The sequence below is a fragment of the Solanum dulcamara genome, chromosome 7, assembly GCF_947179165.1.
Source record: "Solanum dulcamara chromosome 7, daSolDulc1.2, whole genome shotgun sequence".
NCBI lineage: Eukaryota > Viridiplantae > Streptophyta > Magnoliopsida > Solanales > Solanaceae > Solanum > Solanum dulcamara.
In genome coordinates, this window is record NC_077243.1 from 22380968 (window position 1) to 22394077 (window position 13110).

The 13110-nt window shown below is 35.5% G+C and overlaps 1 protein-coding gene across 1 annotated transcript in view; it reads right to left on the reverse strand.

Annotated features, from left to right (window-relative positions):
* LOC129896719 (cleavage and polyadenylation specificity factor subunit 1) overlaps nt 1–11234 on the reverse strand; it is a 43598-nt gene extending 32364 nt beyond the window's left edge. Inside the window, exons 1-7 of the mRNA XM_055972672.1 lie at nt 10636–11234; nt 10372–10518; nt 9734–9887; nt 8621–8753; nt 7022–7167; nt 5374–5469; nt 5214–5266 (exon numbers count right to left, since the gene is read on the reverse strand). Coding sequence (XP_055828647.1) covers nt 5214–5266; nt 5374–5469; nt 7022–7167; nt 8621–8753; nt 9734–9887; nt 10372–10518; nt 10636–10943 — 1037 coding nt within the window. The 5' untranslated portion in view covers nt 10944–11234. The remainder of the gene's footprint in view (nt 1–5213; nt 5267–5373; nt 5470–7021; nt 7168–8620; nt 8754–9733; nt 9888–10371; nt 10519–10635) is intronic.
* Nucleotides 11235–13110: the final 1876 nt, after the last annotated feature.

Here is a 13110-nt window from a genome sequence, read left to right on the forward strand (position 1 = left end):
CTCTACTTGGTAGAATAGGAACCTTCACAGGGACCACCAATGACCCTGATATTATCAGATGGAGTCACAACACAGATGGCAAATGCTCAGTCAACAGAGTCTACAGGAGGGGCCTTTCAGAGCTGATAGGAAGAGACAGAGGTCCCTGGAAAGCTATTTGGAGAAGCATGGCACCTAAAATAAGGTGAAATGTTTCTCCTGGTTGGTAGTAAGGAAGGCATGCCTTACCCATGAAGTTTTACAGAAAATGAAATCTAACTTAGCTTCCACATGCCCTCTTTGTACGGAAGCTATTGAAACAAACAGCCACCTCTTCCTCCACTGGAAGGTAACCTCTCAGGTCTGGCCCTTATTCATCACCTTGGCTGGGGAAAGCTGGACAATGCCAAAGCACACAGCTGATCTATTGAGTTGCTGGATCAGAAGGGGAGGGAGCAAAAGCCAAAAGAAATGGTGGAAAACTGTCCCAGCTTGCATATGGTGGACTATTATGGAAGGAGAAGAACGAGAGAATCTTCAAAGGCAGATCAAACTCCATTCAGAAGATCAACGGAAAATGTATTTCTACTTTATGTTTTTGGTGTAAAGAGCAATGTATAGTAGATGAAATACAGATAGTGGATTTCCTAGGTTTGTTGTAATTAGCTATCTATGTAATCACACTTTTGGAGGTGGCCAGCATACCCTTAATGATGATGAATACACGTTACCAGTTTCAAAAAAAAATGTTTTAAAGTGCAATGTATATTTGATTGGAACAGGCAAGTATGTATTATCCATGAGGGATCATTTGATTTGAAGACAAGTTATGCTAGGATTAGAGTTGTCAGTATGGGTCGGCCCAACCCATCCAGGCTAGCGTATACAGGCTTTGACATTTTGCGGGTCAGGCTGGGATGGCCCATGTTTTGGCGGGCCAAAAAATAGTCAGCCCAACCCACAACTATGTGGGTTACTAGGCAACCCGCTTTTTTAAAAGAATATATTTTTTATAATTTTAATTTTAATTTTAATTTTAAAATATTAACACAAATATCGACAAGACAATATTACATAGTATTTACTACTTGTTAACCAAGTCGCAAGTCTATAAGTAAAATAATATTAATAATACTTATTAAGTTTGGCTTCAAGAAAAGATTTGGTTGTATGACTTTAATCTGAAATCGTTGTCATTTATGTAAATATTCTGGAAACAACCGTACAAGAAAATATTTTTTATATTTGGATTTTTGAACTTTGTAATATTCATATACATGGTTTAAGACTTTAAGTTTGGACTCCTCTTGTTAGTTTTAGTATTTTATTTTATTTTTTACTTATTTTTTATTTGGCCCTCGGGTCGGCCCAATCCACATTGTTTAGGCCCTACAAACTTATCCGAGCAGGGCTAAAAAGCCCTATTCTTAAATGGGCTCTAAAAATCTTAGTCCAGTCCTATTAAATTACGAATTGGGTTGGGCTGACCCAACGGGCCTAACCTTTATTGATGGCTCTAGCTAGAATTAATTATGTTGGGATTAGTTATGTCAGGATTAGTTATGATAGAATTAGTTATCCTGGTATTATTTTTTAGTGAATTTTTGGTTTGTTGTATTAAAAATCATATCTAAAAATAAGTTGTTTGTTACAAAAATGCCCTCCATAAGTGTAAAATGTGTGAAAAGTGACATATAAAAAGAGTTTTGAGGGATATTTATTATCATCTTAACTATTTTATCCTAGAATAAGTTATTGCGGGACTATTGAGGCGGGATAACTGATCTCAGTACTAATTATTAATGCTGGGATAAGTTATCCAAAACTTTGTAACCAAACAATAGATAAGAGGATACTAAAAAGTTATCCCACAATTATTTCATTTTATCCATCACACCAAAAAGTGTCCTAAATGGTTAAAGCTATGTTTTTAAATGTTATAGGCTTATAGCATCATGAGAAGTATTTTACCTTGTTTTGATGAAGTAAGAAGAATTTCATTAAAAGGCATCAAAAAGAGTGACAAAAATTTTGGGGAATAAAAGGAGTTAACTCTGTTACTCTATAACTAAAGAGCAAACTCCATCCAAAAAATGTTCATAACTAAATAAAGGAGTTTGATTAGCCAACTAAATAAATCCATTAAGTACTTGGCTTTTAGTATATGAATAGGATTTGAGATCCCATAAGAACACCTATTGTTCCTTTCAATCCAGAGACACCAAAAATTGAGGCAGGAACCATTGACCAAATCTTCTTGATGGATTTTCCAACTCTCCATTGGCACCAGCTGCTATATGCATCCTTGATAGTGTTAAGCCTGACCCAGGTGAGTCCAAAAATAGCAAAAAATAGGCTCCAAACATCTGCTGCCACTGTGCAATGTAAGAATAGATGTTTTACACTTAAAAGGAATTTTTAGACACATAACATTTGTTTACTGTTGGTATTTTCCACTTACTGAGATTATCTTGAGTAAGAGCCCGTTTGGATTGGCTTTAAGTTGGTCAAAACCAACTTAAAGCCCCTTTTAGCTTTTGGACGTGTTTGCCTAATGCTGACTTTAAGCCATAAAGTTCTTAAAGTCAGTTAAAAATGAAAAGTTAGGATTCCTAACTTTTTTTTTCCAAAGTGCTTAAAGTCATTTTCTTTGACCATGGAAATTACTTTTATATCCCTTATATTTTAACTAAATTCCTAAAGTACCTTTTTTTTTTCTTTTAACCCTAAAATTCACATCATAAGCACTTTTATCCAAACACTCAACTGTTTATTTATAAAAATAACTTTCAGCACTTCAAAGTTCTAAAAGCACTTCATACATAAAAGTTACTTTTTTTAAGTCAATCCAAACTGGCTCTAATCCACGCTTCAAATAAAGCCATCCAGCAAAAACAGCTCACTTTAGGGGGCAATTTAGTCTTCCAGATAAGTTTCCATGGCCAGTTGTCAATCAACTCCTTGATGAAAGTGTTTTACTCTTAAAGCTTTGTTTACATGTTCTCAAATGATATGAGTTTATGCAAGTTCTACAATTTTATTTATGCTTCTCATGAAATATTTGAAGACATGTTTTATGTACTAAAGTAAAGAATGTGATGATGATCCTTAAGTGACTATAATTTGTTAAAGTTGAGGCCTAAGGTTCCAAAGTAAAGTTTTTTGAAAAGATTTTGGGAGTCACCTAAGATATCAGAAAGGGTATTCATAGCGTTGGTTGGATTGCAATGTACCTCGAAACTACTCGTGTCAAAGTAGGAGATTAGTGTACCCTTGGTTCAAACACTACGAAAGAATGACTTGGTAAGGCTAAGAACCTGTGCTAACAAAAGAACGTCAACTGTGTGGCAGCGGGTAGGATGGCCAAGTCGATCTGGCAGGGATCGTCTGTCACACTGATCATATGGTGACTTAATAAGGAATAAGGTCAGATTTGAGTGGTACCCCCAAGTAAAACTTTATGTTTCAAACTTAAGCTAAGATTTTGTCGAGCGTTGTTCTGATGTTAAAGTATAGGTGTGTGTTTTTAACAAAGGTAACAAATTTGCATATAAATCTTCAGCTCTAAGGCTGGGATCCTAAGAATTTACATCACAGAGCTACATACAACTGAGTAGGCTCCACAACCCAAAAAAATGAAAACCTATCTCAAGGCCCCGTTTCATCTTACAAGGATCCTAAGATGTCTATAATTGCTAGTTTGCTACAGGATCATCCATGTAAAGGACTACTGATACTTCCAAAACATCTTGAATTTCTCTCCTTCCAAATGGTCCACCATATCACTGCTGGGACAATTCTCCATCTATTTTTGATTGTGCTATCATTACCCTCATTGTTCCAGCTTACTAGAGCCTGATCTTCCCTTTCAGGTATAGTCCACCTTATGCCTCTGCAACTAGCTACCAGGTTCTGTAGCTGGCCAACCACTTTAAAATGTAAAATCAGATGGTTGATTGTCTCTGCCTGCCTGTTAAAGAATCGACGTTTCAAATGCTTTTTTAAATGTTCTAATACTTTTCAGAATTCATACATAATGCATTTATGTTTTTTTAAGTCTTGTCCCAACGTTAGTGAGAGGATTATTAAGATCCACTGAGTACCATTGTGTGTACTGACATTCCATTTACTTGGGACCTACATTGGCTTATCTCAGTCAATGTAGATACCGGATTTGCAGACAACCAGGTTACAGGTTAGGGCATACCCTCACTCCAGCAGCTATTGGTGAGCTCTGCTTTGTTTCGTGCAGACTTCCCTTTTCTTCATATTCAGTTATCTATTTATTTGTTTGTTTATTTTGAGAATTAGACAGGAAGTCCTTGTACTGTGCAATCCGTCAGTTTCTTGTTAGAGGCTTCACAGACAAGTATCGGTTAGGTTATGGTTTCCATGAAGTTTTGCATAGAATAAGAATAACTGTATTTTGATATTAAGTGTTGCAATTTCAAAAGAGAAAGAATGAACAATTTTAGATTATTCCATACAACAACATACCCAGTGAAATCCCACAAGTGGGGTCTGGGGACGGTAGAAAGTACACAGACCTTACCACTACCTCGTAAAGGTAGAGAGGTTGTTTCCATAATCTTATCAAAATTATATTTTAAGTTTTTAACGAACTACATTGGGGTGCATAGTATTTCGTATTTAAGAAAGAAGATAAAAGCCAAGACGGTTGGCTCGATCAAGTTAGGGCACAGGTGTAGGCCGCAGCTTGATGATAAATCGGGTCGTGACAATCCTCACCTCATTAGCTAATTTATGGGATTGAGTTAGCCTATAGTCCATTTGCTTAACAATCTCATATTTTAATTGTAATACAATGGAGAGAAAGAAAAACCTTTTTTCATTTCCATTTTCACGAACGACCGAAATATATCATGTATGTGATTGTCCGTTATTTATGATCCTAATAGACATAATTGAAGCTAAGACTGGATATATTTTTCAGAAATAGACTGAAGTTCCAGCAAATAGTTAGCGAGAGGAGCTTCTATAGTAGTTTTACTCTTGAATCTTGATTGTATCAAGCCACCTTGTTATCGAGGTATTTTGGTATTATGTTCCCCTCCCACTCGTAGCCTCTCTACTAATAAACATGGTACGGGTTTATGCCAAACACACACACCTCACAAACACCCCACCACAGGTGGTGAAAGCCTGGGTGGATGATTTTTGAAAGGGAAAAAAGAGAGGAAGAGGGCGGAGATACTGAGAGCTCAGAGAAAAACCTGTCATCACCAAAGAAGGCAAAATTGTTCAACGCCAACGAACAAGAAGATGACTGCAAAATAGGCAGATCAAAGTCAGCACATGAAACATGGTAGCAAAAAAGTTGTAAGAATATCATGAAGGAATAAGCAGAATGTAAATCTCATGAAGATAACACACCTGGCTATGGTAATGGATAGTGTTTGCACCAATTACAAGTACTCCACCAATAGGAGATGGCACAGCAAGAAGTTTATATGCATCATGAGGGAGATTCTGGAGAAAAAAAGTAAATGAAGTCTACAGTAGGAAATATATAATTAAATGGAGTAAGGTTCAAGCAAACATTGACAGTTATCAAAAATGAGCATGTCAAAGTCTTGAAATGAGAAATTAAAACGAATGTCCGTCTTAGTGACACAGTTCAGCGCAGGTTGAAGAGGTAAGAAGAACATGAGAGAGGAAAAACTTAATAATAATGGACAACAATAAGGATAAAAGAAACAAAGAGTTAATACGGCATTTAACTCAGCCTAAGATGTCATGAAAACAAACAGCAGGCTGAAGTTCTCTTTGCGAAATGAAACAGCAGGTTCACCGTTATACATTTTCTAAAGTTGCAGAATAAAAATGCCATAATTCTGTTAGGGGTACATGGGATAAGAATGATAATTCCGGTATAAAATTTGGGATCAACTTTATCTCATGTTTGGTGTGAGGTATTAGCTAATCCCGGGATTATTTTATCCCACCATTTGTACTAAAATGGTGGGATTGCTATCCCATATAGAAGGTGGGATAAAATAATCTCATGGGATATCCTTGCTTGTCCCATCCCGCATACCAAAATACCCCTTTAAAGAGGTAAAGCACGTTTGCATATTCTCTTTAAATATTTTTTGTGAAATTTCATGATATATATTTGAATCATCACCCTTTGAGTATCCTATGTACACCAAATCAACTCTCTCATGATAAGTTGGAATAAGGCCATGTTTGAAATAACTTGTGTTCCACACAGTAGAACCTTTATCTCAAAATTACTGTTTAACAGACTTAACAAAACAAAGGAAAACAAATCAAAAATAAAATAAATTCATTGTTCTTTTGCCAAGTAATGTGGTTTACTTTTGTACTGCAGGAAACAAAGGTGATAAATATTCGCACCACAGGAAATGACTAATCAGTGGAAACAACATAGTTACTCTCCGGTTAGGTTTTTTTCTTTTGTATTTTGACAAGGCAATAAGTTGTATTAACATTTGGGCAAAGAGTGCATGTATACCAAAGGTATACCAAAAGGTAGAAAACTACAAAACAAAAAGGTTTTATACAAACTTCACCAATCTTCTATACAAACCGGTACTCCGTGGATGCACCAAAAAGAAATTAGGGATAACAGACTACTTCTCAATTTTACAAAGTTCATCTCTATCCCTTCAAAAGCTCTTCTATTAGATTGTTGATATGAGGAAGATATTTTGAGGGAAGGAAATGTAAGGAGACTGAAAAAAAAGACAAACACAATAAAGGAGGAAGACAAACAAGATCAAAAGAAGTACTATGAGCTGAAGGCTGTCATCAAGTATAACTATAGTGATACCTCACTGAAACATAAAAGGTATGACTTTTTAACTTTCAGCAGCATTCTTGACCTTATTTCCCCCACCAAACCCAAAACCCAAAATAGAAAGAACTGTGATACAGTCATCATCAAGAAATAGCTCTTACTGGAGTAATCTCCTTTCTCTGTTGCATTTTCCTCTCTGCTTCAAGCTAATAAGAATATATATAAACAATGCTGGCAACAAAGATCACTGTAACTTACAACGGCTGACCATATCAGTGGATGCTGCTTCAGCGTAGTACTAATACTAAAGGCAGAGACCATACAAGTATGGTGTTTCCAAGAGACGCGCCCAGACCAAGTGAGTTCCCGTTCATGAAGGATAACCATGACAGGCTCAATATACCCTGCATAAAGGCACATTTCAAAGTTCAAACTGGCAACAGTGGTAACTGCAGATGGTGGAGATAAAAGATATGCTTTAGACTTGAAGGCCGACATGGATTTTTGTTAAAAATTAAAATAGGCCAAATTACATGACAGCTCCCTAAACTTGTCCAGATATTTCATTTAGACACCTCAACTAAGTACTCGATCTATTAAACACCTGAATTGTATTTCAAAATGTGTCAATTGAACACATCTCGTTGACATGGAAAGTCTCGTGTAATGTACCTGAGCTTTAGCTGGAAAAATTTTAATTTTGCCAGAGAATTAGATTTCCGGTCTTCTTCTCCAATATTCCCGCCCACATCCAGACATGATTTTACTGTATGGGTGAGGGTTGTTGAGAGGGTGAGAAAGAAGATGACCAATAGGTGTTTTCTCAGCAGGAACGGAATGGCCATATCATCCGATCGAAGCTAACTGGGAAAAAGGATTTTCAAGATTCAAAAAGTTCCATGGTGAAAACAAATTGAGCTTTGTGGGTGGGTTACCAAATGGTGGAGCACCAGAGTTTTATTCACTCCACTCAGTTTCTTTCTTTTTACTTGTCAAATTTTGACTTTTGTTCCCTTTGCTGACCTTCCTTTTTATATTGGTTGCATTTGCCATATCATAGCGAGTTGTATTCATGCATTTTATGTCGTTTAGAATTGGATGATATATGTTCAATTGGCACATTTTGAGTATCATCCCAGTGTTTAATAGGTCGAGTCTTTAGTTGAGGTGTCTAAATGAAATATCCGGCCAAGTTTAGGGGCTGCCTATGTATTTGGCCAGTAAAATAATTAGATAGGAAAAGATTAAGATTATGAAAGAAATAGAAGTCAATTAATCAACTTCTCGTCAAATAGAGTTCAACTGAATCGATTTCCATTGTGACAACAACCATCAAAAAAAAATCTTATAACCAAGAAATCTCTGATGGCCAGCTGGCCGAAATTCGGAGGATATTGGATCTACCCCTCTACCCTCTTCCACTTAAATACCATGTTTTTGGTTCACAGTAGGGTTGAGATCATTGTGTGGCATGCACCTAACCCACGAATCACAATTCACAAGTTACACTCTTACAACTAGGCAATGCTCTGGAGGCACTATCGAAGTATATTTTCACAACAAAGAGATATCATTTTAATACAGAAGAGAACAAAATGCTGGACCAGTTGTGGTGTCTCATTAGAAGTTATACAGGTTATGACAAAGTTTATCAGGTGTACAATGAGCATCATTATATACATTCTGCAATAAACAAACTCCAATATTATCTAATTTTCAACCTTAGTTTTATTCTTGTAATACTAGCAAAATCACAACTTTGTCCTAGTACTCTCTGAACATTAATAAGAATCAATGGGGAACCAAAAAAGTTAATTATATCAAATGATACATGAGAAACAGCTAGGGTATACCTACCATGAAGAAATGTGAAATCCTTGACATGCCTCACATCAAGATCTCGCAAGGTGATGATATATGATGATTCCATGCGAGCTGAGGCACTTCCAGCACTAAAAGCACTGTCTTCACCAACTAAGCTAGAGTTGACCTAAAATCAGAATACATCACTCAAAAATATAAGCAAATTGTGACAACCCAAACCACATAGATGGAAAGAGGAATAATTCATACATATTGATTTGATCTTTTCTATTACCCAAAAAGAACCCACAGATTTCCCACACCTTACAACACAATAACATGATATTCATAATTTTGTAATGGTGAATTTGTACCAACTTGTGTGCACCTAGACTATTCCACTGGGCAACATGTCCAACAAACTAACATAAGTTGCCCAAGTGATCTTATCTTTAAACCTAGAAATCCCTGTAGGTAGTGGAGCCCGATCCGAAACTTGGTTGGATAATGGGCCCTCCCTTCTCCCCTCATACAATTAAATACCATGCTTTTGTCTACAGCATGTTGCCCAAGCAATCTTGCTCACCAAACTAGAGCAGATGGGCTAACATCCAGTATTGCAGATGTATTCAAACTTGGGATCTCCAAATGATCACTCTTATGCCTCAACCACTACATCATCCCCTTGGTGACTATGCTAAACACAATACTATACACTCAATCCCCCACATATCAAGAATACAGACCATTGACAAAGCAAAGAAACTAACACCACATATGTTACCTTTTTTACTTGATTGAAACAGTTCTTTGTTAGTATCGTGTGTGAAGATTAATCAGCTACCTAATAAATAATATTGGTCAAACTGTCCCTGTGCGAAATCCAATAAAATAATCAGTCAAAGTACATTATGAAGTAATTTTGATTCAAAACTTCAGCAGGTGATTGTGCATACTAGCCTATAATGGTAACTTCCGAATAAGATAATTGGAAGAAGGCTGGTCAACAATATCCACCAGTAAATGGTGTGAGCATGATTAGTCCAGAACAATTAGGGTTTCAGAAGGATTAATAGGGATAGATACATCTTCAAAACATTACACAATTTAAAAACTTAAAAACTTCAGGTTAGCTAAGGAAGAAGAGAGAAAACAGCAAAAGAAAACCTCAGCAGCCTTGAGGATTATCATCTGTTGTTCGAAAGCAAAGACACCAGCACATCTCCCCTGCGGATCAACCTTGATAATCGGTCCTTTGTCAAATGACTCTCGTCCTCTTTTTAAATGAAACCAGTCTGGACCTTCAAAACAGTGCATTGAGCTGGAACAAGGGAAGAAAAGGAGATCCCAATGTACTGTCTCAGTTTTTCATGCTTAAATAGTAAAGAAACAGGAAGTAATGCGCAGTATACTCAATGTTAAGTGAATGGTTTGAGAATTTATAGGATAGACGTATTAAGTTACTATTTTGATGAATCTTATGAAGTTATGCTTTCTCCAAGTAAAAAAAGCAGAAAATCTAAGAGCAAGTATACTCAAGTTTTAGGTAGCAATTTAAAAATTTGCAGACCTTTGAATCTTTATTAAAGAGACCATTAAGATATGCATAGACATGGAATTGGGGAGCTCTAAAGTTCACCACCTTGACCAGAAGTCAACAATAACTTCATATTTTCTTGTTTGTGTTTTATTTTCATTTAATAATTGCAATGCCTGGCCAGTTTTGGCACCTCCACTCCTCCACTAGACATCTTTTTCTATTATTTTCGCTCAATCTCTCATTAAATGAATTAGCTGCAGGTTACCTGGTCCGAAGCCCATGTGTAGCATCATCAAACTCAAGAACAGACATTTTAGCATCTTCAAAAGATAAGATAATTGAATCTCTCTTTCTCCCACCATCAACTCCTCCTGTTGTTATCACACCCATTGAATATATATTTCCATGTAACCTACACATGTTACACAAGAAAAAGACAAGCATTTGAAACAGTAAAAATGTCCAAATAAAACAAAGATATTTCAGTAAAAATATCCAAATAAAACAACGATATTTCAAACTGAAATACCTATAATGGCAAACGAGCTCAAGTGAAGCAGCAGAAATACCGGCCATAAGGCCACCACGTTTTACAACTTCGGCGGCATCTCTGGATGATGCTTGTTCAATCCTAATCAAGTAAACATCAAGCACGTTTCCAGCTGAGACAACAAGGTTCGGGATGGGGCCGATTGGCTTGGTGGTTGGCCAATCGGAGTCGACGTCGGCTGTCTGAATTTGCGGGGCGATTTCGGCGGCTGAGTGAGTGATAAAGCCGGCGGCGCAATTCTCGATGCCGGTGGGGCAATGCATTGTCTTACACGCCGCGAAACTCATCTTTTTCAGCTTCGACTGCAACAGTTTCTTGGCGAATTGAAGAGTGACTAGGGTTTTTTAGGGAAAAACTTAAACCCTTGTTTTGGGTTTGGCGGAAGGATGAGTGAACTGAAGGTTCAGTGAGCAGTCAAAATACGTACTTAATTATCAAATTGATTTGCCGGACCGGAAGTCAGCTACTTTATTAATGTAACGGACTAATTTCCAAGCCTGAACTCATTGACTAATTTCCAAGCCTGAACTCTTGATTTTGAAAATAAACGACAAACATATTTAGTGAACTCCCAAAAAAAAATTATAAAAAAGGAGAATGTATGTGTATCTTATTAATGATGTTGTTTTTGAAAAACCTTTTCCTTAAATGCAGTCATTTCAGATGTTAAGAAGAAGAAAATAGTGACTAAAACATAACAACTAACAAAAGAGGCATTATAAAATAGAAAAACTACATAAATTGGACTTATTAGTAAAACTATTTATCCAAATTTAATCTAACCCGGACTATTTATCCTTAATGGATCCTGGCCCAAACTTTTATGTGCCTATCACACTTTTTTTTTCTTATTTTGCGCATGACTATTACAACTATGAATTAATCATGTGATATTCCATCTGTACATTGATATTATATTAGGATCATATAGAATTGAGCTTAATCCTCTGTGTTACTCCATCGATATATTGATACTCTATCGATATCATATAGGATTGGGCTCTTTTTTAAAATAAATCAATAAGAAACAATTAAGAGAAAATTATGAAAGTAACAATCTTATTTATTAAACTCTAAATTAGTAGAAAATATATTTTTATAATTTTTTTCTCTTTCTGCAAATTTTTAAAAAATTGTATCTAAATTATGAATCTTTTTTTAATTATTTTTAAATTAAAATGTTGAAGAATTGAAACATACACCAATGATACCATGACCGTATGTAGAGATACCGTAATGGTATCATGGATGACTTAGTAATCTCCTCGAAGAACTGAAACAAACCTCAATCAAAACATTGTCCGGTTACTCTTTAATATCACCAGAGTATATCATACTTTGATGGTATCATGGAGTAAGAAGCAGTCCTTCAATAAAGACACTGCTCAGTTACTCTTTAATACCATCAGGGTATATTCATATACTGTAATATATTGTAATAGTATCAAAAAGAAAAAAAAAAGGAAGTTGATGTCAGCATGTTGTCGGTGTGCTAATTTAAAATAAAAAGGGAGTAGAAAAGTAATAGAACATTTAAGGATAAATATTTTACTTTTTGGAATATAAGCGTTCTTTTCCCTTATAAAATAGGATTGTTCAACCCTTCAGGGTAGCCCACTAGTTTGGACTTAGAACTTCCATATTGAAGGTCTCAAGTTTGAAACTCTCTACCCTTGAAAGCAAGGAATTTACCTTCTGGATCGCATAGAAGCTTGTCCGCACCCAAAGAATAGCAATTGCGGGTTTCCCTTGTTATAAAAAATAAAGTTGTTCAAAACGAATTGAATTACCGATTCTTAACATTTTGAGATCTTTTCTTAACTGGTTAATCGATAATCCAATAATAAATTAATAAAATATATTTATACCATTGGATATTTAAAGTCCTTGATTTGGGGTTTATTTTCACACATTTATTTATGATTGTCTTAAATTTTTTGGTTATACTACAATGTGTCAATGTTTGTTTTTGAGTAAAATGCAATCTGTCAACTAATGTGCATGGTTCATTTGGTTTGTCACATTGTTTCTAAGTGATTTTCAATGATTTTTTGTGTCAAATCTTAATGGTTAAATCGATAACGATTAATAACTAATAAATCAATTACTGATAAGCTAATATCTTAATGGTTCGATAATGATTTACCATGTCTATAAATCGATAACCGATAAGTCGAATTGAAAAAATTTAAAACCAAACTAAACCGATCAATATAAAACCCTAGTATAAAGCCTACAAGAAAGAATACGAACAACAAAATAGTGCACTTGTCTAAACTTAATAAATAGATGATGATAAATATCAAAAACTAGAATTGTAATAATACGGCTAGTACAACAGCAAACACTAACAAGCAAGGCAATATTCTACTTCCTACTAACCTTTTATTCAGATGCGATTGTTTTTATAAGGAGAATATATTTTATTTTATTTTTTATAACTGCAGTGTTAGA